Source organism: Euprymna scolopes, chromosome 13 (genome assembly GCF_053919585.1).
Source record: "Euprymna scolopes isolate OS-2025 chromosome 13, ASM5391958v1, whole genome shotgun sequence".
Taxonomy (NCBI): domain Eukaryota; kingdom Metazoa; phylum Mollusca; class Cephalopoda; order Sepiida; family Sepiolidae; genus Euprymna; species Euprymna scolopes.
In genome coordinates, this window is record NC_136494.1 from 115989202 (window position 1) to 116015377 (window position 26176).

The 26176-nt window shown below is 34.2% G+C and overlaps 1 protein-coding gene across 1 annotated transcript; it reads left to right on the forward strand.

Moving 5' to 3' along the window:
• Positions 1-4824: 4824 nt before the first annotated feature.
• On the forward strand, positions 4825-22647 carry LOC145292163 (ATP synthase subunit d, mitochondrial-like). The gene is made up of 5 exons (XM_080138331.1): positions 4825-5012; positions 9218-9314; positions 15524-15601; positions 18993-19055; positions 22365-22647. Exons 1-5 carry the CDS (start codon positions 4891-4893, stop codon positions 22518-22520), a joined length of 516 nt encoding a protein of 171 aa, XP_079994457.1. The 5' UTR covers positions 4825-4890; the 3' UTR covers positions 22521-22647.
• The last annotated feature ends 3529 nt before the right edge of the window (positions 22648-26176 follow it).

Below are 26176 nucleotides of genomic sequence, written 5' to 3' on the forward strand. Positions count from 1 at the left end.
CTCTTATGACTAGACTATCGACACTGCCCAAGTATCGGCTAAAAGCTTTGCAGGTGACCAAATTCTGAAAAATCATGGAATCCCATCAGATCTGATCAACTCAGAGGAAGATTAAATTTTGACAGTCTCGGGAGATGTGTACAGAACAGAAGACTTGGTTGGTTTAACTACATTGAAAGAATGGGTGAAAATTCTTGGGTTAGTAGATGGAGAACAGTTTAAGTAGAAATGTCAGTTGAGGATGAGAAACCATGAAGAAAGTGGTAAAGATGGTAAACGAATGCTAAAAGACAAATCGCTCTAATTGCTACCCTCTTTCTTTCTCTGCTTTATTTGGATTTGCTCTCTCCTTTACTTCTAAAAGCAAGTTAGTTTTCACAGGAACATGCTCACTCAAAGTATTTTCAACCAATGAAAATCGTTTCAAAACCTCTAAAGTAACAAGTTTATGTCAAATTAATAATCTACTGTGAACTTAGAAACTCATATAAAACGAGGAGTTCAAAAACTAAAAGCCAGAGAGAGACTTCACGTGCTGACTGCACCAAAGAACCAAAGAACATATGCCTCCTCGTCTTGTGCATTTGGCGGAGGAAGGCAAATTGTAAAGGAATCTTCAATGACTCACATACAAACTTTCATCAGTTCGCGCACATCTATACACGCATTAACAAAAACAAAGTAAACCGACACACAGTTACTTACATAAGCATATTATTCACACTATAAACACTTTGACTTGTGATTACTTAAAATGAATACTGAACTGATTGAAAATAATTTTTATATTCTTATAAAATTATAGATATGTAGCAGTTTAACAGAAAAAGGATTCAGACGAATGCTAAAAAGCAAATGGCTCGAATTAGCTACTCTCTTTCTTTATCTGGTTCATTTCGAAATGCTTTCTTCATTAGTTCCTAAAGCTAGTAAGTTTTAACATGAAGGTTTTAACTCAAAGTAAGAATTGTAGCAAACAGGATTGCAAGGAACACCAGCAAAACCGAATCTCACAGCTCAAGATTTTGAATATACTTTCTATCTGGCTTGTTCAATCAGAAGCTAGCTCTCAGTTACGTGACCAAGTTTATAAAAGGGTTAAAACGGCAACTTTTTCTCTTTCTCTTTTCTTCCCAGATCTTGGACTGACAACAACTCCACACGGCACGACCTGTCCCCCACTTTTCTGCTGGGACTCAACAGAACTTACCTTCAGGCTCGGGGTTCGACTAAGATATGAACAAAAACAAGGCAACATACCTACCTCCGCACACAGACTTCAATGCAGTACACACTCAAACTCTCTTTCTCGTCCCACAGTACTGTCTCTGATCTTTCGTGATGAACGCTTCTACTACTAACTTCAAGGAAACAAATAATCCATCATGGCTATGGACCATAACTTCAACACACACACATGAACTCTTTTTTCTTTCAACATGCCTTCCTAATAATTCATTAATGTCCTCACATGGAAACTTATTCCACAACTAACTCTTTTTCTATACAAACCTACTAATAATGATAATCAATAAAGCCTTTATTTAATGTTAGTATGAGACCTCTCTGTCTTCATTTCTACAGAAGTTTCTATAAAACAAACAGCCCAAAGCTAGAGACAGAGAAAATTTCACCGGCAGCTGTGCTCAGAAGAACCCAAGAACATTACTCACCTCACCCTATCCTCATGGCTTTGGGCTGAGGGAAACAAGTCACAAAAAAAGGACTCAATGACTCACATACCAACCTTCATCAATTCACCCACATTTATACACACACCAACAAAATCAAGATAAACCAACACACACTCATACACACTGCCAAGCTGTCAAATACTTATATTCATATAATATTTTGTTGCAGTTTTAACAAAAAACTCATTTCTTTACTTAATCAACTATTAATACTACCCTTTCCTTTTAAACAGTGCAGACTGCTTGCTGGAACTACTAGTACTACTCTTTCTTTCTAACAGCATAATGCTACTTGCTGGAACTATTGATGCTACGCTTTCCTTTTAACAAGGCTGCTCACTGCAGACATAGTAAACAATATGGCGCTTTTATCATGCAATCAGTTATAAATCAAGCAGCTATAACGATACAACAATGTTATCGCAGGCCTTCTATTTTAGTGCACACAACTCCATTGTGACATGCCATAACACATTGACAAAACGTTATTGGCATAGAATTGTAGGAGTGAACCTAAGTGACCTCAGGCCACATACTACTACCATGAAGAAAAGACATTCTTTAATCCTCTCTTTCTCTAAAAGAACTCAACTAACCAAGATACCCAAAAATTTATTCCCTTTTCTCTTCTGCTGTTGCTGCTCGCTCACCCACACACACTCTCTTTCTCTCTCTCTCAGTCTCTCTCTCTCTCTCTCTCTCTCTCTCTCTCTCTTTGACCGATGATTGACCTAAAAAGGATTGGACAGTCAGTCTCCAGGCTTCTACGTTGTCACACGTGTCCTGCGAAGAGCAGACACAGAATTCTAAAAGTATGTAAAAACTAAGAAAATAAAATATTCCTCTCAAGCTAATATTTGTATCCACTTTGTCAGTTATAACAACCAATAAACAAATATTACAGAATGATCAGCTGATATTACAACCACAGTTGAGAGAGGAGAGCATGCATTATTTTCTCCTCAATCGACAGCTTAAAATAGAAAATAGAAAAATGATAAAAATGCCACGGGCGACAAACTTGGCACAAAAATATCCACAAATGCATCAAGCAAGCAGACAGATATGGATTTTGGAGTTTGAACATCACATCACTTAAGATATAATCGCAAAATAAAAACACAATGACAGCAACATTTTTCCTTTAAACCAATATATGTCTACAACTATGCTGACAATACAGGCAATTGGTCTCGGAGTGGCAGCTGCCTCTAGCGGTGGTCAACTTTTCCACCAATCGATGGCTATTTCAATACAGAAATTTTTTTTTAACCACAACTACATGTGATGAAACAGCCCTTTTTAGGACCATCTTTCTCCACAAAACTACTATCTATTTTGCGAAATCAACTCCTCATACCTGCAGTTTTCCTGCACCTTGCTGCAGCTGTTCCACACCTTCCTGCAGTTTCCAGCACCCTTCTGCAACTGTTAGCACCTTCCTGCAGTTTCTAGTGATGACAGTAAAACCACTCCAGCTTGAAGAGAAGCAGTACTCCAGCTTTAACTCAAGATTTTCAACTTTCTTTTATTTACCTTTCGGTAAATGAACCTGGATGGTATTTTTATCGTTCAAAGCAGTATAATTACGTTTTGTTCTCTCTTCTTTGCCATTGTTGTTTACCTTTTCCTTGCCTGTGTCACCTTTTAGTTGTAGGGTCGATTGTCACCAACAGTCGCCCCACAACAACTTACATACGCATATTATTCACACTGTGAATATATTATCTCTTGTATAAAAATGTTTTATTACAAAATTTCGTTTTTATCACTTTTTGCATTTACAAAACTGTCTATGTTTGAACTTGCATTTGCTACCTGGTGACCCTTCTATTCTCTCAATATTTTATACATTACCATTTAATATGCATGCATGTCTGTATAGATTTCATTTTCTTCCTTTGTTAAAACAATAACGTTTATACCCAATTTACCACATCTGGGCAGGAGCTGCTAGAAGCAGCTTATCCTGCCTTGACAGAGTTCAAAATAGACTTTGTAGCTTAGTGGAGGATGCCCTTTTCTCTTCTCTGCAACATCTTTCTCACAGAAGAGACGTTGCAAGCCTGTCTCTGCTTTATCGGTGTTTTCATGGCAAGTTCTCATCTGAGCTTCAATCTATGATCCCCCCTCGCCAATCTTTCATGAAAAACACTCGCCTAGCCAAAACCACTATCAATAATTTCCGAAACTCTTTATCTGTGTCTAAGCCTAAATGTAGATTCCATGAACAAAACTTCTTTCTTAGGACTGCACGTCTGTGGAACTGTCTTCTGTTTGCCTGCTTTCCAGCTGACTACAATATGGCTGTCTTCAAGTCCAACGTAAACAAATTCTTGATAAACCGGCTCCTAAGTAATCCAATTTACAAAATTCCCACTACTTATGTTTACTAGAATCACATTGACTAATGTATACCAATTAACCCTTATCCTCGAGTGGCCTCCGGCCTTGATGAGTGGTGATTCCTGTGTGAAAAAAAAAAAAAAAAAAATGTCAGCGTGGTTCTTGACTATACCCAAAGACATTATCCTCATCCAAAATTTGCCTCTACTAAGGCCAGGGACCATGTCACAGGTATAAAAATGGTTTATAATGAAACATTTCGCGTACTCAATTTTTCATGATAAAACTCTGTTTTTAGCACTTCCTAACTGGTGACCTTTCTATTCTTTCAATGTTTTATCTGTCTCCATTTTATTTTGTATGTACATCTGTATATATCCTTCATTTTCTTCATTCGCTGTGACATAACTTTTTATAAACAATTTATATTAAATGTTAGTGTGGTTCTTGGCAATATCAAGAATCCGAAATGGCCCTACCAAAATCAGGGCCCACGCAACTATCATCGTTTAATCTGCCCGTTTAACAATCTAACGAAATACTATTTTAAAATTAACCATGACAGATCAACAACGCTTCATTTAGAGATGTGAAAGTGGATTTACAAAGGAAAATTTTAACTTTAAGTTCGAACCCAAAAAAATGAAAAAAAAAAAAAAACACTGCTTAAGTGTAAGATCAAGGATAAGCGTTCTTCTTTGTGAGATATTCACGGAAGATTGGCGCAAAGCTGAATATACTTTGCAGACGCCATAATAACTAAAACGAGGCTTGAACACTTCTACTTCCGTTTCCTGTGAATTCCGGTTTGCCAGAGGAGACGACGAATCCTTACTGTACGAGATAAACTATGGCAGGCAAAAGAGTAGCGAAAACTCTTGTGGATTGGGCAGCTTTCGCCGAAAGAGTTCCACCAGCCGAGAAAGACATCTTCCGACTTTTCAAGGCGAAATCTACCGGTTTCATCACGAAGTAAGAAATGAAGACATTTTCTTTCTTTTAGCTTGTTTGAGTACTTTCCATTGGCCGCTTTCCCAGTCTTCGTTCATGTGAATTTCTCTTAATAAAAAATTGACTAATAATTAAAAAAATATATATAATTTCTTAAATCCCTTAAGAAAACAACCATATAATTCTATCATCTGTAACCATTCTTTTAAAGTTTATGTTAATGTTAAAGTGTGAAAATCCCACTTTGAGGTCACCCCTTTACTGTGTTCATGACCTTTAGATTTTCAGTTCTTTCGAAGGACATTTAATCTGTTTTAATTAAACCAACTTTTACTGTACCAACATTAATATGAACTAATTAATATTAACTAATTTTAATCAAAGTTATATCTAATTATCACAGACCCTGTTCAAAGATACTTGTAAGAGTTATGGAAACGTTATGTGATGTACATTTGTACTTAGGCAGAATACAGAATGTGCTGCAAATAACGCTGTTGTTTAAAAACTCATTCTTAACGCGGAGTTTTGTAACTATTCTATCAACTTAATAAACAAAAGATACCTTAAAAATCCTATCTAAAGAAAAAAATAAAAAAATAAAAATAGCACGGTCCGTATTCTGCATACCCAATAATATTCTTATCGAGGAACGTCTCCTATATACTACTCGATTTGTACTTTTAAAAAACTACATTGCTATTTAAAATGTAGTAAGGAAATACAAAAATAAAGACTTGATTTAATATTAATTTTTTTTTCAAAGATTACTGTAATTTTGCATTTTTAAATTTTTTTTTTAAATTTGAATCTTAGCGACCCGAGAGAGAGAGAGAGAGAGAGAGAGAGAGAGAGAGAGAGAGAGAGAGAGAGAGAGTCCTTTTTATTTCTATCAATATTAAACTTAGACAAACAAAATATTAAATTAAATCTTTTTGAATATTTTATGACCCTTCAAATTTCAAAATTACAAATCAAATAATTGTAAATGAGGTCTCTGGTTTGTTTTTGAATCCACAGAGATTCGAAAAAGTATTAAAAAAAAAAAAAAAATCAAATATGACATCTCATCAAAAGACAAGATAGGTTATTCTTCGGTAAAATTTTACTTTAAGGGCAGTCTCCAATTCGTATAGAAAAAAATATATATATTTTCGTAGATTTCGGTGTGCTAAAACCGAATCTCCTAACCGTTTCCGTTGCAGAAAAACAGTTTTCATGATGGGAAGAAATTACTTTCACAAAAAAGTGGCTGATCACTTTTCCGTGTAAATTCAACTTAAAACGAGCACCCACTTTCTGGCCACTAGTGAAGAGGCATTGTTTTGTTTATTTATTGGCTAAAATGTTTTTGCTTGTTTTCTTTTTTCTTCTGCTTTCATCTTTCAGTAAAGACACGAGGAAATAAAAAAAAATAAAGAAAAATCTGTATACAGATACGTGTAATTCCTTATGTTATCAGTGGTAACCATTTCTGTACACGCAACAGCGCGCATATTTTTGCTGCAGTTTTCCAGATATTAAGCTATGTCATTCTATATGTTATCAGTGGTGGCCATTTCAGATTATGCAAGCGTGCATCAAAAATATGCGCGTACAGAAATGGTCATCATCACTGATAACATATAGAATTACATGGTTTAATATCTGGAAAATTGCTTGCGTTTCACTTATTTTAAATTTTTGCCAAAGATTACTACACTGTGAGAAGGCAGTTTGGGACGTGAGTGCACATTTAACAGCCTTTGTTTATGCTACTGCGCACTCGCAGGCTGTGAAATAGCGGAAAATAGTCCTAGGGTTCAGGGGCTAATACTATGCAAACGGTAAATTTGTGACGGAGTCGATTATCATTTTGTTTTAAAGCACACCGAAATCTACAAAAAATATTGTTCTATATGAAAGTGAGACGGGCCTTAAAGTAAAATAATACCTATTCTTCTACCTAGCTGGATAGGTTTCATTTTACTTAATGTAAAATGTTTATCTGGCTCGAAAAAATAAGCAATGTCAACCAACACGCAACCACAAGAAAAACTAACTGCGTAACAAATCCATTGTGACTTTTTTTTTTTTTTTTTTTGTGGTCGTGTATTGGTTGACATTGCTTGTTTTTTCGAGCCAAATTAAAATTTTACATGAAATAAAAACGCAAAAACCTACCCAGCTAGGTAGAAGAGTAACCTGTCTTGTCTTTGGTAACATTTATTGGTACTTATTTAGTTTAATCAAGACATTAAAAAATGAAAATATTGTACGTACTCATTATGGAATTAAGTTCTCATGAAATATTTTACTTAATTTGATCAAGTAGGGTTTTTTTTTTTTTTTTACAGAAGAAAATCAAATTTTAATGAGATCGATCGTATCTCGCCATCTTGCCTATTTTATGGAGGAGATGGCGCCAAGGGAGATAACTCCAATCATCGCTTTATTTAAAGTTTGTCAAAAATTGACGAGATTTTTGAAACATGGGCAGAAAAAATACCTAAATAAATATTTTATTTTTTTTTGGGGGGGGGGTTCACTTATTTTACAGTTTCCTTTTCCTTTTTTAATCCTCTTTTTGTTTAAAGGTGTCCGTGAAATAAGCAAGATGGCAAGATACGATCGATTTCATTAAAAATTGATTTTCTTATCTTTTGTATAAAAAAACACAAAACTATTTGAAATTAAGTAAAAAATTTTTTTATGGGATCTTAATTCCATAACAGGTACGTATGATATAATTTTTTTCCCAATATTTTAATTTTTAATGTTTTGATAAAACTAAACAAGTACCCATTTATTTGTCATATATTTTTTACCACTTTTTCGAATCTCTGCAGATTGTAAAACAAACATTTAAGTCAGTTCGATTTTTACACAAACACAAAGCACTCAGATACTGTCAATTTAGTTAAATTGAATGTCCAAGTTTCACGTGCAAATGTTTTTCAATTCAAATGTTAAAAATAATGGTAAAATTGTTTTTGGTAAATTTTTACATTAAGTCCACCTTATAAATTTTCGACTATGCTGAATAAGAAAATCTCATTTAAATTTTGCAGAGACAAGTAGTTTTCGGGATATAAAGACCTGTATTATGCATTGTAATTCACTGGCTACCATGTTTCTACACGTGCAATAAACAAGTCTGGGTAAATTTTTACATTAAGTCCAACTCACCGTCCACATTCAAAATCTATTCCGGGGGGAATCTATTCCGAAAGCTGTTTTGAACGTGAAATTACTCAAGGAAGTGAAAAAAAAGTCATAATTGTTTTGTTTTACAGGCATGCACATTACTAGTTCCTCAGTTGTGAAAAAATAGCTGTCAAGAATTATATTAGCTTTTACGTTGGGTTTATATCTTGAGAATTACTTGTCTCTGCAAAATTTTAATATTTTCATATTCAGCATAATCAAAAACCTATTAAAGTTATCCTGTTAAAGAAAATTGTGGCAGTGGACCTAATGTAAAAAAAGTACCTTTTTTTTTTCCTTTTCTGATTAAATATCGTGTGAATTTTAAAAGTGACAAATGTTCACATGAACTTCATATTTTAATTTGCGAACCAACTCTACCCTCACTCTCAGTTTATCTTGTGAAACTGTCACCACAAGTGGCTTGAGTAAAAATCAAGCCCCTCCTTCAGGAAAAAAATAATAAACTTTTGTTTATTTCCTGGTAGAAACATAAAAACCATGATTTATTTATTTTTATAGTTTTCAGAAGATTTGGTTTTATTGAAAATTAACAACCTTCAAAAGAAAGTTTGGGCAGTTGTGTATTTTAGATTTGGATAACAATTTTGTTTTTTTTATATATATATATATTTTTTTTTAACAATTCCAAGGGGAGACAATTCAAAGAGTTGAAGTTTATTATAACTTACTTTCATTTTATGTTGTTAAATTATCTGAACATTTATTAAAATTAAATATAAATAAGTTAGCGTTTATAAAATAATTAGAATTAAACAACAATAGGCATTTTTTGTATTTATATATAAATTTATCACTAATTATACACAAATTTTTTAATGAACCATCTTTAAATAAAAATTCTGGAATGAATATAGTGGTTAAAGTCTTAAGCAGTGATTACTGATTTAATTAAAAATGATTTAGATTTTAAAGGGGTGAGGCAGTGCCACGGTATCCTTTTACTCATACTTTTTTCCAAGCTCTGGCTATTAATTGCTTCATCTTTTTTCTTGTTTTTTTTTTTTCTTTTCTTCCAGGATTCACCAATTCCCTGAGAATTTACCTGCCATTGATTTTGCAGCTTATAAGAAAATTCTCAACAATCCAAAACTTGTTGAGCCATTTGAAGCTGGAGTAAGTTTTTATCTATTCTAACAAAATATTCTTTTAAAATTTATTATAGAAAGATTCTATCGTTAGAAGATTGTAATATTTATCTGATATATTGTCAAACAACAGAGACTGATTGCGACAATTCACATGTAAGCCTAACTTGAAAAATAATAATCAAAACAATTAAAAAGTGATCTTCAATGCAAACATCCAAATTTAGAAAACATCAATATAAAGAACTACCAAATATTTAATTACACTTATAACTCTGGGGGAGTAACTATTCTAATCAGAAACAATATACCCCTCAGAAAAATAAGCATAACAACCGACAAACAAGCAATTGCCATTAATGTCACTCTACATAAAACGATAATGGTATGCTCCATATATATCCCACCAAATGATGACAGATAAAAACGAATTGAAAAAATTGATTGACCAATTACCTAAACCTTTCATTCTATTAGGAGACTTAAATAGTCATAACTATGGCTGTAACAACAGCATATTCTTTTCATTGCTTTGACTCTTGAGTATATACCCATTAATATCTTATGTTTTTATAGAGATTGATGTGGTTCTCAGTTGATTGGCTGTGTCTTACTGTGTCGGATATATATTCTTGAGTCAAAAGAATATTCTGTTGTCACAGCCTTAATCATAACATCCTATGGGGATGTAAAGACCCTAATAAAAAGGGCAAAACGTTGGAAGAGTTGATCGATGAAAATGATATATGCTTCCTCAATGCCGGTACACCTACACAAATCAATTAGTCTAGTGGAAATCATTCAGCCATTGACCTAAACTCATGTGATCATCATTGTATATGGACTTAAATTGGAAAGTACATGACGACACTTGTTGCAGTGACCATTTGCCAATATTGATAGAATGCCCAAAATTCAACAGTGAAAAACTTCTTTGATGGAAACTAAATAAGGCCAACTTGCAACTATACAATGAAAAATGTATAGGTTGAATCACATAGTCAAACAATGTCACAGTAAAATTTTTTCGGAATGCATTCCTAAAACCTCAGCATCTAACAGACACAGCAGACCCTGGTTCGACGATAAATGTTGGGAATCCATCAAATTGCAAAAAGCCGCTCTGAAGAAATTTCTGAAGCAGCCCACAACTACAAACCTGATGGAATACAAATTAAACAAAGCTAAAGCTCATAGAGTAATAAAGGCAACTAAAAAAGAATGCCGGAAAAATTATGTCAACAAGTTAAATTTCGCCATAGAACCAAGAGCAATATATGAGATGATTAAAAAAAATTGCAGGTAAACATCAATTAACACCAATTAAACATTTGAAAAATAACTCCAGAGTAACCAATAAAAAGAACAAAGCAAACTTACTAGCTGAAACCTTTTCCTAAAACTTATCTAATCAAAACCATAACACAAAATTTATAACAAACAAAATGCTAAACAGTAAATCTTTAAATCAAAAAACCTAGAAAATTACAATAAACTGCTTACATTAACAAAATTAGTTAAAAAATTTTTAAAAGATTCGACAACACAGCTGTAGGACCAGACAAAATCCATTACGAATTCTTACAACTCTTTACAGACTCAATAAAATTACTATTAAGAATTTACAACAAATTATGGATAGAAGGCAAATTCCCAGACTTATGGAGACAATAATAACAATGTCTAAACCAGAAAAAGATGATTCGAACCCGCAAAACTACAAACCAATCTCATTAACTAGCTGCTTATGCAAAATAATGGAAATAACACTCATTTGGTATCTAGAATCCAACAACTTTATTTCCAACCTACAATGTGGTTTCCGTAATAAAAGAAACACAACTGATCACCTACTTTGATTGGAAATGGCTATAATGGAAGCATTTATCAGGAATGAGCACCTATCAGCAATCTTTTTCGACCTAGAGAAAGCTTACGATACTACATGGAAAATAGGAATAATAAGAAACTTACATAAAAAGGCAAACTCCCATAATTTGTTAATTCTTGTCAGACCGAAAATTTATGGTCTGCATTGGATTTGCTTATTTGGATACCACAAACCAAGAGGAGGGAGTCCCTCAAGGTAGCATACTATCCGTGACAATAATATTAAAATGAACGGCATAGTGAAATGTTTGGACCCTGCTTTGAGGGATCTTTATATGTAAATGACCTCCTGGTGTATTGCAGATCAAAGTATATATACACACCACTGAGCGCAAACTCCAACAATGCTTTAATAAATTAGACAAATGGGCAACGGAAAATGGATGTAGATTTTTCAAATCAAAAACCAAATGCATTCATTTCTGTCACCAAAGAAAACTTCACAATGACCCTGCACTGAAACTCGGAAGAACAGTAATCCCCACTGTAGAACAACACAAATTCTGGGACTAATATTTGATAAAAAAACCAACATTCATCCCATACTTAAAAGAATCTAAGAAATAGTTTCAATAAAAGACTGCAACTACTATGTGGACTAGTACACACAAAGTGGGGATGTGGTGATCAAGAAACTAATGAAGTTATATAGAACGTTAATTACTACATAACTAAATAACTACCAACGTAATAGATGCACTGAGACTAAAGCTGCTTTCAGGAACGCCAGCAACCACTGTAAAAGAGTAATAAAAAATTCAAAAGAGCTATATGCCCAGTCTGTTAAATCCAAAGTAGCTGATCAGCGGCTTGGTTCCCACCAGTTTTGGCAAATAACAAATAGGATCCTGAACAGAAGTGTGCATTCTATCCCAACCATTATCAATGGACCAGAGGTCATCTCGTCAGCATCAGACAAGGCCAGACTATTTGCAAAGAACTTTGCAGTTAATTCTACCCTATGCGATGAAGGCCATCAACTCCCCTTATTTCTTCCTATAACACAGAACACGCTAGGTAACAAATATCTGTGCATGAGATCACCAAGCTAATCAAGAACCTTGATTCCAGTAAAGCAACTGGCCCTGATGGCATCCTAATTATAGTGTTAAAAAAGCTTCAACCAGAACTTGCTCCCATACTTACGAAACTGTTTAAGCGCTGCCTTAAGGAGAAGTGCTTTCCGACTCCCTGGAAAATCTCATCAGTATGCCCTGTATTTAAGAATTCAGGTGATAAGTCATCTCCCTCTCAGTACAGACCAATAAGTCTCCTGTGTGTTATGAGTAAGTTGCTGGAATCTATATTAAATAGAGAAATAGTCAACCACCTCAGCAGAAATAACCTTCTTAGTGACACACAATATGGTTTCCGTTCTGCAAGATCTACCGCAGATGTGCTAACTGTTATATCTCACAGGATTAGTGAATCTCTTGACAAAGGCTTCCTTTCTAGGGCAATTGCTCTTGACATATCAAAGGCCTTCGACAAGGTATGGCATAAGGGCCTACTTCATAAGATTTCCAGCTACGGTATAACTGGAAATGTTTTCTCAATCATTAAATCATTTCTCTCCGATAGGCTCATAAGAGTAGTGGTCGATGGACAAAAATCAGAGGCCTGCAGTATTAATGCTGGAGTCCCTCAAGAGTCAATCCTGGGCCCAACTCTCTTCTTGATCTACATCAATGATCTCCCTAAACACATACTTAAATCATTCGTTGACATCTATGCTGATGACAGGACCATCTACGGCAACACATCAAAGACTGTAAATGACAAAGTTCTTTCTGATTCTCTCTCCTCTGATCTCGAGCGCGTGGCTCAGTGGAGGAAGACGTGGCTGGTTACCTTTAATGCATTCAAAACCAAACTCCTATGCTTACATCATCAACACTCTGATCCCCATCTGGCATCAATTGTGATGGATGGCTCTTGTCTAGAAGCCCCCCAGCTTCTGGATTTGTCCTTTACTCCTGATCTGAAATGGAACACGTACATCAAGTCTGTTGCTAAGGTCGCTGGAAAGATGGTGGGATCCTTCTACCGCTCCAGAAGATATCTCACTACTGATGCAATTCTCTATCTATATAAAAGCCAAGTACGTCCAAGGATGAAATACTGCTGCCATATCTGGGCAGGAGCTGCTAAAAACAGCCTATCCTGCCTTGATAGAGTACAAAATAAACTTCGTGGCTTAGTGGGGCATGCCCTTTTCTCTACCCTGCAACCTCTCTCCCACAGAAGAGACGTTGCGAGCTTATCCTTGTTTTATCGTTATTTCCATGGCAGGTGCTCGTCTGTACTCCAATCTCTGGTCCCCCACTCGCCAATCCTTCACAAAAAACACCCGTCTAGCTGAATCCACTGTGAAAAATTTCCCCCACTCTTTATCTGTGCCTAAATCAAAACATAGATTCCATGAACATAGCTTCTTTCTTAGAACTGCACGCCTGTGGAACTCTGTTCCGTCTGCCTGCTTCCCACCTGACTACAACTTGGATGTCTTTAAGTCCAACGTTAACAAATTCCTAATGAACCGCCCTCTGAAGTAAACACTTCATTAAATCTCCACACTAACGTACTGTAGTTGCAATAACCCTTATCCCTGAGTGGCTTCCGGGCCTTGATAAGTGGTGACCACCGTGTATAAAAAAATTTAAAAAAAAAAAAAAAAGAGCAAAACTAAACTATGGCAGTTTCATATAATGAAATCCTACCAAAAGACTTGAGATCCAATCTGCGATTGAGGCTTGAAATTAGCACTTGGTGCTTTTAGAACATCCCCAGTCGAAAGTCTTCATGCAAAGGCTAACAAAATTCTTGCAAATATAAGGAGTCACAAACTGGGTGCCCAATACTACACTTAATTAAAAGCACACTGAAGTAATCCAGCATACAAAGCTACATTCAATCCAAAATATAAAAAGTTATTCGAAGCAAAAAGAAAAGCCTTTAGTCTTAGAATGGAAACAATACTACAGGAATCAGAAATGGCTGTAGAAAATATCCAAGAACACATACTAACTGAAACCCCACCTTGGATTCTAAAAACCCCAAAGTAATACTAAGATTAAATGAACTCCCGAAAGCAAAGTCTCACCTTAATATCTACCAAGAGAAAGCCTGTGATATCCTCTTAAAATACCCTGACCATTTACACATTTTCACCGGCGGTTCCAAAGACCACAATAGAGTGGCGTGTTCTGCCGTATCGAATGAAACAACCTTAAAAAGGGCCCTTCCAACAGGAAGCTTTATTACTACTGAAACATGTGCGATCGTCTTGGAACTCAACATTTCAGAACAAAATAAACAAGAAATTCCTGATACTATCAGATTCCCTTTCTGTACTAACATCACTGAATAACAAAAACTCAAGAATCTTCTAATTATTAAACTCCGAAACAGAATTGACTCATTATCTAAACACAAAGAAATAATTATATGTTGGATTCCAAGCCATGTTGGAATAAAAGGAAATGAAAGAACCGACTTAGCAGCCAAATCAGCATTAAACCTGAACCCTGAAACAATAAATAGTCTATATACTAATTTTAAACCCAAAATCAATCCACTATTTTATGCAAAATGGCAACAACAATGGAACAAGAACATAAATAACAAATTATACCAAATTTAAACCATACTGGAAGAATGGAAACCAACTACTAGAATATCAAAAAAAAAACAAGTTGTCATATCCAGAATTCATATTGGTCATACAAAACTCCTACATTCTGAAACAAGGGCAACAACCACAATTCTGTCAAATAACTTTCACCATCAAACACATTTTCGTGGAATGTAGAACCATTGATAATGCCAGATAACAATATTTTAAATACAACAATATGAAGAACATCTTCAAAAACAGCCGCCTGGCTTAAATGCTTTCCTTTTTGAGAGTAACAAGTTTTTAATTTTTGATAAAAAAAAATTTCTCTACAAAACAACCCAACTAAACCCTATGAATAAATTATGCAAAAACACAAAGACCTTTTTCTAAACTACTAGATTTGGCATTAAGTAACCTGAAAAGGTTGATATGCTGTTAAACAAGACTAAACAAACATTTTTATTCTGACTTTGATTGAATAAACTAGATTATGTAATTAAGTTTCATATTATTTCTATTACATTCCTATATGCATCACACGTTAATATCATCGAGAACTTTCATTTCTCCGTCTCATCTGCTATGATTAAAACTACGAAATCATCTTCAATAATGATTTGTTTCGTCATTAAATGACTTTCAAAAAAGATTGACATGCTGTAAAACAACAAACCAACAACAACGTTTTGTAGTTAAATTGTATTTATTTTAAATCTGTTTATTTTCAGTATGCTGCTTTGTCCATTCCGTACCCGTCGGATAAGGATAATGTTAAACAACGTGTTGTAGCCCAAGAAAAGGAAACTGTAAGTGAAGATCTTTTTCTTTTTATTTAAACTAATTTTTATCAAAAATCTTCTATATATTGTTGAGAACCTTTCCATAATGGAGATTTTGTGTCTGTATATTTGAAAGAATATTTTTAGTTATTTTAAAAATAGTCTTTATTTTTTATTTATGGCAAAAAAAAGGTGTGTATATAGGAATTTGAGCAAACGTTCAATGGAAGCGAATCCGATTCATTTTTTGTTACTTTTGGATCACCCTCGTATATGTATAGCGCCTGTCATTTCAAACGGTCACCTATCTAAATATGTGAAAACAATATAAAAACAATCCAAGATAATCATAAATTAAATATATAATGACCTTTATTATCCATTTTGCCTCATTCGACTGCTTCACCTTGATTAGCAATCTTATTCTAGCTTCTTTTGTGTATTTCTGCTGATAAACTTATTTCCTTTTTTTTTTCTTTTTTTTTTTTAAATTCCTAACACTGTTTGGGATGGGGAACATCAATAGTATCACTTATGATTAGGGAAGTTCTCAATGAGAGCTTCGTATTGAGCTATAGCTCTTGACATATCAAAGGCTTTTGATAGGATATGTCATAAAATCTGCTTAACAAGATAGTCAGCTATGGAATAGCTGGAGATGTCCTTTCAATTATTAAATCCTTTCTCTCCAATAGGCTTATAAAAGTAGTAGTTGATGGGCAGAAATCAGAAGCTTATCAACGCTGGTGTTTCTTAAGGTTCTATCCTGGACCCAACTCTCTTCCTGATCTTCATCAATGATCTCCCAAATCACATTCTTAGATCATTTGTAGACATTTATGCAGACAATACCACAATCCATCAACACTTCAAAGATCTTATCTTGAGCATGTGGTACAATGGGGAAAAGGTGGCTGGTTAATTTTAATGTATCTAAAACCAAACTTCTCATAATTGCTCTAACCCTCATCTGGCCCCAATTGAAATAAATGGTTCTTGTCATGGGGAAGCACCATGTCTTGATAAGCTTCTGGAACTGACCTTCATTCCTGATCTGAAATGGAATACATACATCAAATCTGTGGATTGCTGGAAGAATTGTTGGATCATTCTACCACTCCAGTAGGTATCATTGCCAAGGCAATCTTCTATTTGTATAAGAGCCAAGTACATTTTAAAATGGAGTACTCTTACCACGTTTAAGCAGGAGCTGCTTGGCATGCCCTATCCTGCCATGATAGTTCAAAACTGGCTTCAAAACCAAATAGGTTACACCCTTTTCTCTTCTCTGTAACCTCTTTCCCATAGAAGACGTTGTGAGCAGGTCTTTACTCTATCATTATTTTCATGGCAAGTGCTCATCTGAGCTCAAATCTGTGGTCCTCAAAAAACAAAAACACTCTACTAGCTACAACCACTATCAACAATTTCTTCCACTCTCTGTCTGTGCTTAAATCTAAACATAGATTTCATGAACAAAGCTTCTTTCCTAGAATTGTCTGCCTGTTCCATTGGCCTGCTTCCAGGCTGACTACAATATCATACCCTTCAAGTTCAATGTAAACAAGTTATTATTAAACTGCCCCCTTAAATAATCAAATTCCACCCAATTTACACCATTAGTGATTACTACACTACCACCTTACATTCATTAATCATTCGCCCTTGATAAGTGGTAACTCCCTTTATAAAAAAAGATAAAAAAGTCACACAAATGATGACTTTAAAACAAAAAAAGTAATTTTCATGACTTATTGTTGACGATATCGTCTTTATTCTCACACTCATTTCTTTATTTACTGTGGCTGCCCCACTAACTCCATTTGAAGAGTAAGCTTTGCAGGACATCCTCACAACCCAGTTACAGTCTTTCCTCTGATATTTTCTATTAAAAGTACATTTCAGATTTGTTTTCTAGCATTCCTTATAAAGAATATTTGATTTAAATCAACTCCTACCAACCTGATCTGCTGAAATAACATCCAAATTCCAAATGCACATTCCAAATAGTTATTTGTATATGAAATTCAATATTATAGTGATTTTATTCCATTTTTAATTTTTATATTTTTATTTAATTTCTAAGGAAAAGGAATAAACTTTAAAATATTTATTAATTGTATTGTATTTTATTTTTGTTAAAACTGGGCTTTATTTAAGTGATATGTGTTGCCGGTGACTTATACTGTGGTAAAAATCTCGATTTATTTTTATTTATATATATATATATATATATATATATATATATATACATATATATGCACACACACACACACACACACTGGGAATTGTCTGGGAATTTAATATTTTGTTTACACTTCCTCCTTTTGAGAAAACTGGTTCAACCTGTATAGGGTGAATGCCATACAACAAACTTATATATATATATATATATATCAGAATAATGTAATGCAATAAATCTACTGGTATGCAAATCCAGTGATTATCGGTCTTACAAAATATTATTGGATGTAATCTATAAATATAAAAGCGAAAATGTGTGTTCGCTTTTTCTCTATGTCTACAAAAGGCTTTTTTCAGAGAAACGGTCGGTCGCCTAACAACTTTTTAAAACTTTTTATATCACATAGTTAACAACGGAGCTCGACTGTCTATTTAATTTGCTTGACTTCAGGAAGATAAATATTCAACAGTTTTTGCTCGCCGCATGTGGGTTAGGCCTTTTCCTATAATAAAAGCGACACTAATTCTTGCGTTATTTTTCCGGTCTCAATCGCCGGAAATGTTCGAAAGCAATGAGCTTTACTCAATGTGGAAATGTTATTTCCTTATTTGGACAAGTGGAGCTGTTTCCCCCTACCCGCAACATCTTGGGGGAGGAAAAAAAAGCGTTCCGCACTAAATGATACCCCGCAGTCAAAAGTTGACCTCATTAAGTCATTAAAACGTGCACCTGCTAATTTAAGTAATTAAATAAATTCAAACGTGTTTCCATTACCATCTCGCGGTAGCCCAATGGTTAATGCACTCTTTTTTTTTTTTTTTCACACTTTAATTTCCAACTTTGCCTCAAGGGTTCGGGTTCGATCCTCATACTTACCTACCAAAACATTTTTTGTAAGCCAATGTCATCATTATAATAGGTATTATGAATTCTCTTTTTATTTTAAGACCTAATTTTCCCTGGAGTAATTTCTTGACATAATTTACACATGAACAATTTGGTCCCCAATTTTAATTGGAAAGGACATTTTTCATTACCGTCAGTTAATCTTTGGATTTTCTCAAAATTGTTCATGCAAAAATGTATGAAAAACTAATAAAGTTAAATAAATGATTGTAAGCTCAAAAACTGACAGGGAATTTTTTTAGGGTGATCATGCAGTACATTTGAATGGAAAGCATTTCCATTTAAAAGCTTAGTTTGATTTTGATTTTTAAATTGATTTCTTTCTAGGAAGCAGATATGAAGAAGCAAATTGAAGGCTTGCAGACGATGATTCAAGAGGCACAACTTATGGTAAGTTGTTTGGACTAATAAAAAAAAAAGGCTCTTATGCAAAATGTCCGAAAGATTTAGACGTAATCGAAAATCTGATTTGTGGCTTAATTTTGAATTCTGATGCATAAAAGGAGTCTAGATTGCCATCTTAAAAGTTCATTCTTCAGTGGCCGAACTGCATAGATGAATGTTTATTTGTTAATATGTAGACATAGTGAGCTAGAAATAAAATGACCACTGATTTTTTAGAATGCGTACAGCAAGTCTTGTAAATGATGTTTATGATAATGATTTTATGAGGAATAAAGAATTAATATTCCAACTTGTCATGAAACTGACAATTTTGAAATGATTCAGCGGATGATTAATAGTTAATTCTTGGAGGTGTGAAAACTGCAATTTACTGTCCACCATTGTTTGCAGTCAATTGATGCTTAGAGATGAAAATGTTCAAAAGATAGGTTTGTTGTTCAATACAAAAACATGGTGCAACTTTACTATAGCGTGTCGTCCAACCCAATCATGTATTTTGGAACAAAGGCGTTTCAGGAAAAAACACTATTACGTACTTAAGTGTCATGTCGAAATCAATACAAATTCCGAAAATTACAAAAAATGGTCTAGTAAAAAATGTGCTAGAGTTGATTTTCAAAAAAAAAAAAAAAAAAAACATGTAGTGGATTGGGAAAAAGCAAGATGGCCGATCTGAAATATAATGTGATCGGATTCTGTGCAAAGCAACTTAAACGATAGAATGCAGTTATCTTCCCCTGGTTTTGATTTTCTAAAGGATTAATTTACCTTGAAAAATCGCTACTTCACAAAATTCTGTTTTTACTTATAATTATTTTTCTACTGAACTATTTTTTTGTAATTTTTGGAATTTATACTAATTTCGGCATGACATGTAAATACAAAATGCTTTCCTCTGAAATGCATTTTTTTTTTTTTTTTTTTTTTTTTTTTTTTTTTTTAAGATACACTATAACAAAGTTGTATCAAAAATAACTTATTTCTTAGTGAAGTAACCTTCCCTTAAGAACAATTACTTTTATAATTTATGGGTGGAGTAAAGATTTCTTTCAGTTTTTACATAAAATTCAAACTTCGCGTCTTATTCTTTCTTGGCTGCTGTGCCTACGCCTTAACTTAATCTTTATAATTTTATATCAGCATTGGATTGTTTAATCAGTTTCTTTTGCATGATTTATTCTCCTTTTTCTGGTGGCCATAAAGAAGCACTTCTTGTCTCTTGTTTACTGCCTATTTCAAAATCCCTAAATTTAACACATGATTTTGTTTAACCAATCTTAATAGTCTGCTAGATTGAACAGATTGCAGTTTTTTATTTTTATTAACTATTAGGGTATCACTTCTATAAGAAATGGCCTTTTTATTTTCAGGATTGATGTAGATAAATTTTATGTAGTCTATGAACATGTACAGTTTGGTTGAAATTTATTTAATGTCTAAGTTCATAGCAGATTCAGTATGATACTATATTCGACTGAGGTCCTTAAGTGCTGGAGAGGTATGAAAATAACAAACGATAAATGACAAAAGATAAGGAAGTAGATTTTGTGAGTAATAAAAGAACTTATCAACAGACAATCAATAGGAATTTGTTTTTAATGCAGACAAAAAGAAATAAGATTAGGGTGTAATGAATGGCAATAGCAAAAGGACTGAACAATGAACTAAGGATCGAATAATAGGAACAACACTTGACGGGGAGGTGGGGGTCAGATACTTAGTGAGTTGAGGTCTGAACTCTAAGGTGGAGAGTTGGATTTTGGATGCGGCCAAGGTCGAGCAGTTGGTCGCTCAGAGATTCTCCGAGAGATGGTGAGATTAATTACGACAATAGACGTATACAGCCTCGACAGTAGATATAATTGTGAACCTCAGCATGTAGAAGGCAGTTTCACACACCCAGATTCCGACCGATATATCGTGAAGTATCGCCGTCTGTGTTTTTCTTGTGTCGTGAACCTGTATGTGCCCTCATCGACAGTTGGCAGCGAGAAAATGATGATACAGCCATAAGATGAACTAAAAATCACAGTACACAATGTTTGGGGTAGGCGACCTGTTGGTCACTCTAGTATTTTCATGCATGTGTGCCTCCATTGTGTTGATTCAAATTTGTTATTCAATTCAATCATTGATGCAACGAAGAAATTTCCCTTCCAAACGAAAACTCCAGTTTAAAAAAATTAAAGGTTTAGTTTTCTTTGTAGCTTAAAATGTAGTTTTATTAGGTTGAATAACAGCCTTGCAAAATGAGATTTTTGCTTGATGAAACCAGAATATAACACAAATTTTTTAGCTAAGAGCCCACTTTGCTCAGAGTACATGCTGACTGCCAACCCTCAGAAAAACCAACTGCTCGTATCCTGGTTCTAACAGCCTCCCCTTCTCATCTAGTCAACGACTAAAAATATCCAGTAGATATTCAAAGGCTTTTTTATCTCTGACATTTCTTAAGTGGATTGCTCTCAACATGATTCCCCATTTAGTGAGGTACTTATTTTATTTCAAACTAAAAAAAAAAACATCTTTTTTTTTTTTTTTTCAATTCTTTATGCCTCACCTCCTTTTCCTTTTCCTTGACATTCATCACTTTCCATGCATTCATATGCACCACTAAAACATGCAACCCAGCACATGTTTATATCCACTTATTAATGAGGTATTTATTTTATTGATTGTCACGTTTGACTTTTTATATTGGGTGTTCCATTATCATGGGCTTCAGACCAAACTTTTGAAAAATACCCATTCTATTTGGGGTGAGTTCTTTTTTTTACTCCTGAGCATAAGGGGCTACTATTTCGGATTGTGTCCAACTGTGTTAGTGAGATGTTTGTTCACATTACATTTAAATTTCTGCAGGTTAGAACAGTCAGAGAAGCAGAAAACTGAGGGAATTTAAAAGTCTGGCGTGTTGGGACCTCAACAACGAAGGAGTGGGATTTTGCTGCTTATTAAGTTAGTCAGGAGTTTGTATCTCAAGGGGGCACAAGTGCTATGAGTTCATCGGAGCATATTACGTTAAAATATTTGTAAAATAGGCACAGATGCGATAATGGGTCAGAGGTTAGCGCTTAGTCAACAGTGTGTTAATTTGACTTTTTTTTTTTTTTTTTTTTTTTTTACCTGATCTAAAAGTGAGAGACTAGTAGTAGATACACCATCTCAGTTATTTTATATTGAATGATAATCTTTTTTTTCCCCTGTGTGCGATAAGAGTAGCAACTTTAAATTGAAGTAAGTTTGTGTTTTCTTTTTTTGCCTTAAAAGAAAATTTCATTTTTTTCTTTTCAGTTGGATAAACTTGATACTTTACCAAAGCCTTATGAAATGACGCATGAGATGTTTGCCGACTATTTCCCTGAAAGTGCTGTCGATCCTGAAAAGCCTACAATGTATCCTCATGCCAAGCCATACCAGCCAGAAAACAACCCCAACACCTTGAAATAAGGATTCATCCTCTTTTAGTTTAGAAAAAGAACCTTTTCAAAAGTGGATGTTAACTTGGTTTTAGCTGCAAAACAAACTCTCACTGTACAGTTTCCAGATAATAAAACGATGTTATCTTAGAAAATTACTTTTGTTTGTGAATTGCATTACTGAAATATAAAACTAACACTGAATACCTAATATCAACACAGAAATTACTATTCTATATAAATAAAACAAACGTATGTATGTTCAGGCAAGCATTGTTAAATAGCACAGTGTTTTTGCTTAATTTTTCGAATTGTCGTTCTTATTTCTCGGTCGAATCTATGCAAGAAAATTCCATAGTCTTTTTTTTTTTTTTTTTTTTTTAACTTTCAACTGAGTTTCATCAGTCGTCTTCAGACAGTTTTTGATTACTGTTTCATTTAAAATCTGGATGCTTTTATATGCTTCGGTTAAAATTATATTTAAATTTCTTGAACTAGTGAAGTGTCTTGTGTGTGAAAAAAAAAAGAAAGAAAAATTTTTAACATGTTAAGAACACAGCTAAAATAAATATACAATGGTTTAAAGGTGTGATTTACAAAATGTTATAGAATTTACTTTTTTTTTTATTTATTTTTTAAATGATTTATTACTTTACATTATAACATATATACATACATGTACATACCGTATATTTCGGCATATAAGGTGACTGTCAGATAAGGACAAGGTACAAAATTGGAGCAAATTTTAATAAATTTATTGATTGTATAAAACAATTGCTAAATCACAAAACCAGGTTTGTTTAGCTTAGGCAACACCCAGAAATATTGGTTTTTAAAGATGATTTTTTAACTTTAAGGGTCGTTATATGTAAAGTTATAAATTATTTGAAAAAAAAAAGCTGTAGTTTTAACTTTAATTATTCATTTTTTTTATGGTTTCTTTTTGGATGATCCGTTTCTTTTAACTATTGCGCTCAGTTCTATCTACTTTATGTATATTTTCTATATTGTACATAATTGCAAGGCATTAAGGATGAAAACGTTCTAGCATACACACGTGTGTATTTATGTATATATATATATATATATACACACACACACACACACACATCAATTATGTTGTTGAAATATAAAACTAACACTGAATACAGAGCATGAACACGCACGCACACACACACACACACACATATATATATATATATATATATATATACATACACATATAAAATTGAGATTTTTGTACCATTGACATTAAAACCTATTTTTCTATTTAAAAATTAAAACAAATTTAACATACTCAGTCCTGCATATGTGAATGACTTCATAAAGTTTAACTAATTTGCATATTATCTTGAAAAATGAACTTTCGTTAATTATTTTTTATGGTTTCTTTTGGATGATTTGTATCATTTAACTTTTTACACTCAGTTCTATTTATGCATATTTTCTATATTGTGCATAATTACATAAGATTTGGGATGAAAACATTCTAGCATTTGCACACACATACAGGGTGACCCCAAAAAAACAAAAGCTAAATGGAGGCCATCTGGAAGATATACTGTAGAACGGAGAAAAAATGGCCAAAGACCCTTGTTTTGATGTGATGTTTGGAATATAATAAACTAGTTATGACCAAAGTTTCATTTTATTCGCACAAAACAATAAGAAACCGGGCCTAATTAGAGTGTGGGCCCGTTTTTTTTTTTGGGGGGGGGGGTCACCCTGTATATATACATATCTATAAAAGTGAAAATGCCTGTGTCTGTGTACATTTCACTACCAAATAACTGTCAATTTTCGGTCTAGAGACTCAAGATTTGACGTAAAGAGCATTGAGATTTGGGAAAATCTTCTTAATCTGTTGTCAGCCAGAAATTTGGCTGTCAAGGGGTCAAAATTCAACGATTTGACCTTTGAAAACTCTACCAAACTCCTCCGCCAATTTTGGGTCTAAACACTTGAAATTTTAAATGTAGGTTACTTGGACATGGATCAAACTTTTTAATTTGATTTGAGCCAAAAAAAATAAATGTTAAGGGGTCAAAGTTAAAAAAAAAAAGAAAAAAAAAAATTGACCTCTGCAGTCTCTACCAAATTACTCAGCCAATTTCTGGTCTAAACATTTGAAATTTTACATAAGTGTATTCAGAGATAGGGCAAGCTTTTTAGTCAGTTTGGGTAAAAAATTTCAGCTGCCAAGGGATCAAAGTTCAAAAGATTTGATCTTTGCAGTATCTAGCAAACTACTCAGGCAATTTTAAGTCTAAGCATTTGAAATTTATACATAACGGGTATCCATACATGCAGCAAGCATTTCAATCAGTTTTGCTGAGAAAATTTGGTTGCCAAAAGGTCAAAGTTGAAAGAGTTGACCTTTTCAGATTCTACCAAATTTCTCCGCCGATTTTGGGTCTACAGACTTGAAATTTTAGATCTAGGTAACTTGGGTATGGGTAAAACTTTATATTTTGATTTGAGACCAAAATAACAAGTGTTGTGGGGTCAAAATTGGGCTCAAAGTTACGTTTAAACCAGGACCAAACTCAAAGAAAACCAACCTGCCTCCTCCCTTGAGGCTTGCATTTACGAATATCCGCGGGCTTAGAACTAACTTAGATGATGTTGAATCATATCTCCTTGTAAACACCCCAGATATCTTAGCATTAAGTGAAACTAACCTTCACTCCTTCCCTCTAACCACTTTAACATGTCTGGTTATCTCCCACTCTGTTGTAAGGACTCGGACAGACATATGCATGGGCTTGGAGTAACACCCTCCCCCTGACTAGAGAAATAAAACTAGAATCAGAAGAACAGGCCTTTATGTGCTTCAGACTAAATATGCAACATAATATTAGCTACTTGTATTTTCTCTACCGCTCTCCCTCAACCCAGGACTGTACCCTAATAAACAAAGTCTCTGACAGCATAGATATAGCATTGTCCCTCGATACTAGTGCACAAGTATATGTATTTGGTGACTTCAATGTCCACCACAGTAACTGGCTTGGGTTCTCTAATTACAGGCGCAACACATAGCTTCTCTATATCCCATTCCCTATCTCAGACGGTTACATTCCCGACACGTTTCCCAGACTAGCAAGATCAACATGCCTCACTTCTAGATCTATTTCTGATAACAGTTCCCGATGATTGTACAACAAATGCCCACAGCCTACTCGGGAATGCTGATCACGCTGTGATTATGGGAGAAATCACCCTAAAACTGAAGACCCACTACTCAAAACAATGAGGTATTACAAAAAGGCTGACTGGGAAGCCACCAGGGAACTCATCAGAGATGCCCCATGGCAAAATATCTTTTCTCTTCCAGCTGAACCATGTGCAAATGAGACCACTGAATGGTTCAAAACTGCAATTGAAGCACATGTTCCCACACGGAAATTCTGTAGCAAGCCCCACTCTCCCCAATGGTTTACCTCTGCTTGTGCAGCTGCCATTGCTCAAAGGGAGCATGTGTTCTGTAGATTCAATCGACATAAGTCCAGTTCAGACAGAAGTATATAGAAGCTAGAAATAATTGTAAGAGAGTAATAGCAACAGCTAAGACAGATTACACTGAAACCACCAGGAAACACATCGAAGCACAGAAATTAGGAACCCGTGATTTTTGGAAAATCTTCAACAGTGTAGTAAATAATGGGCAGTCAACGATTCCCT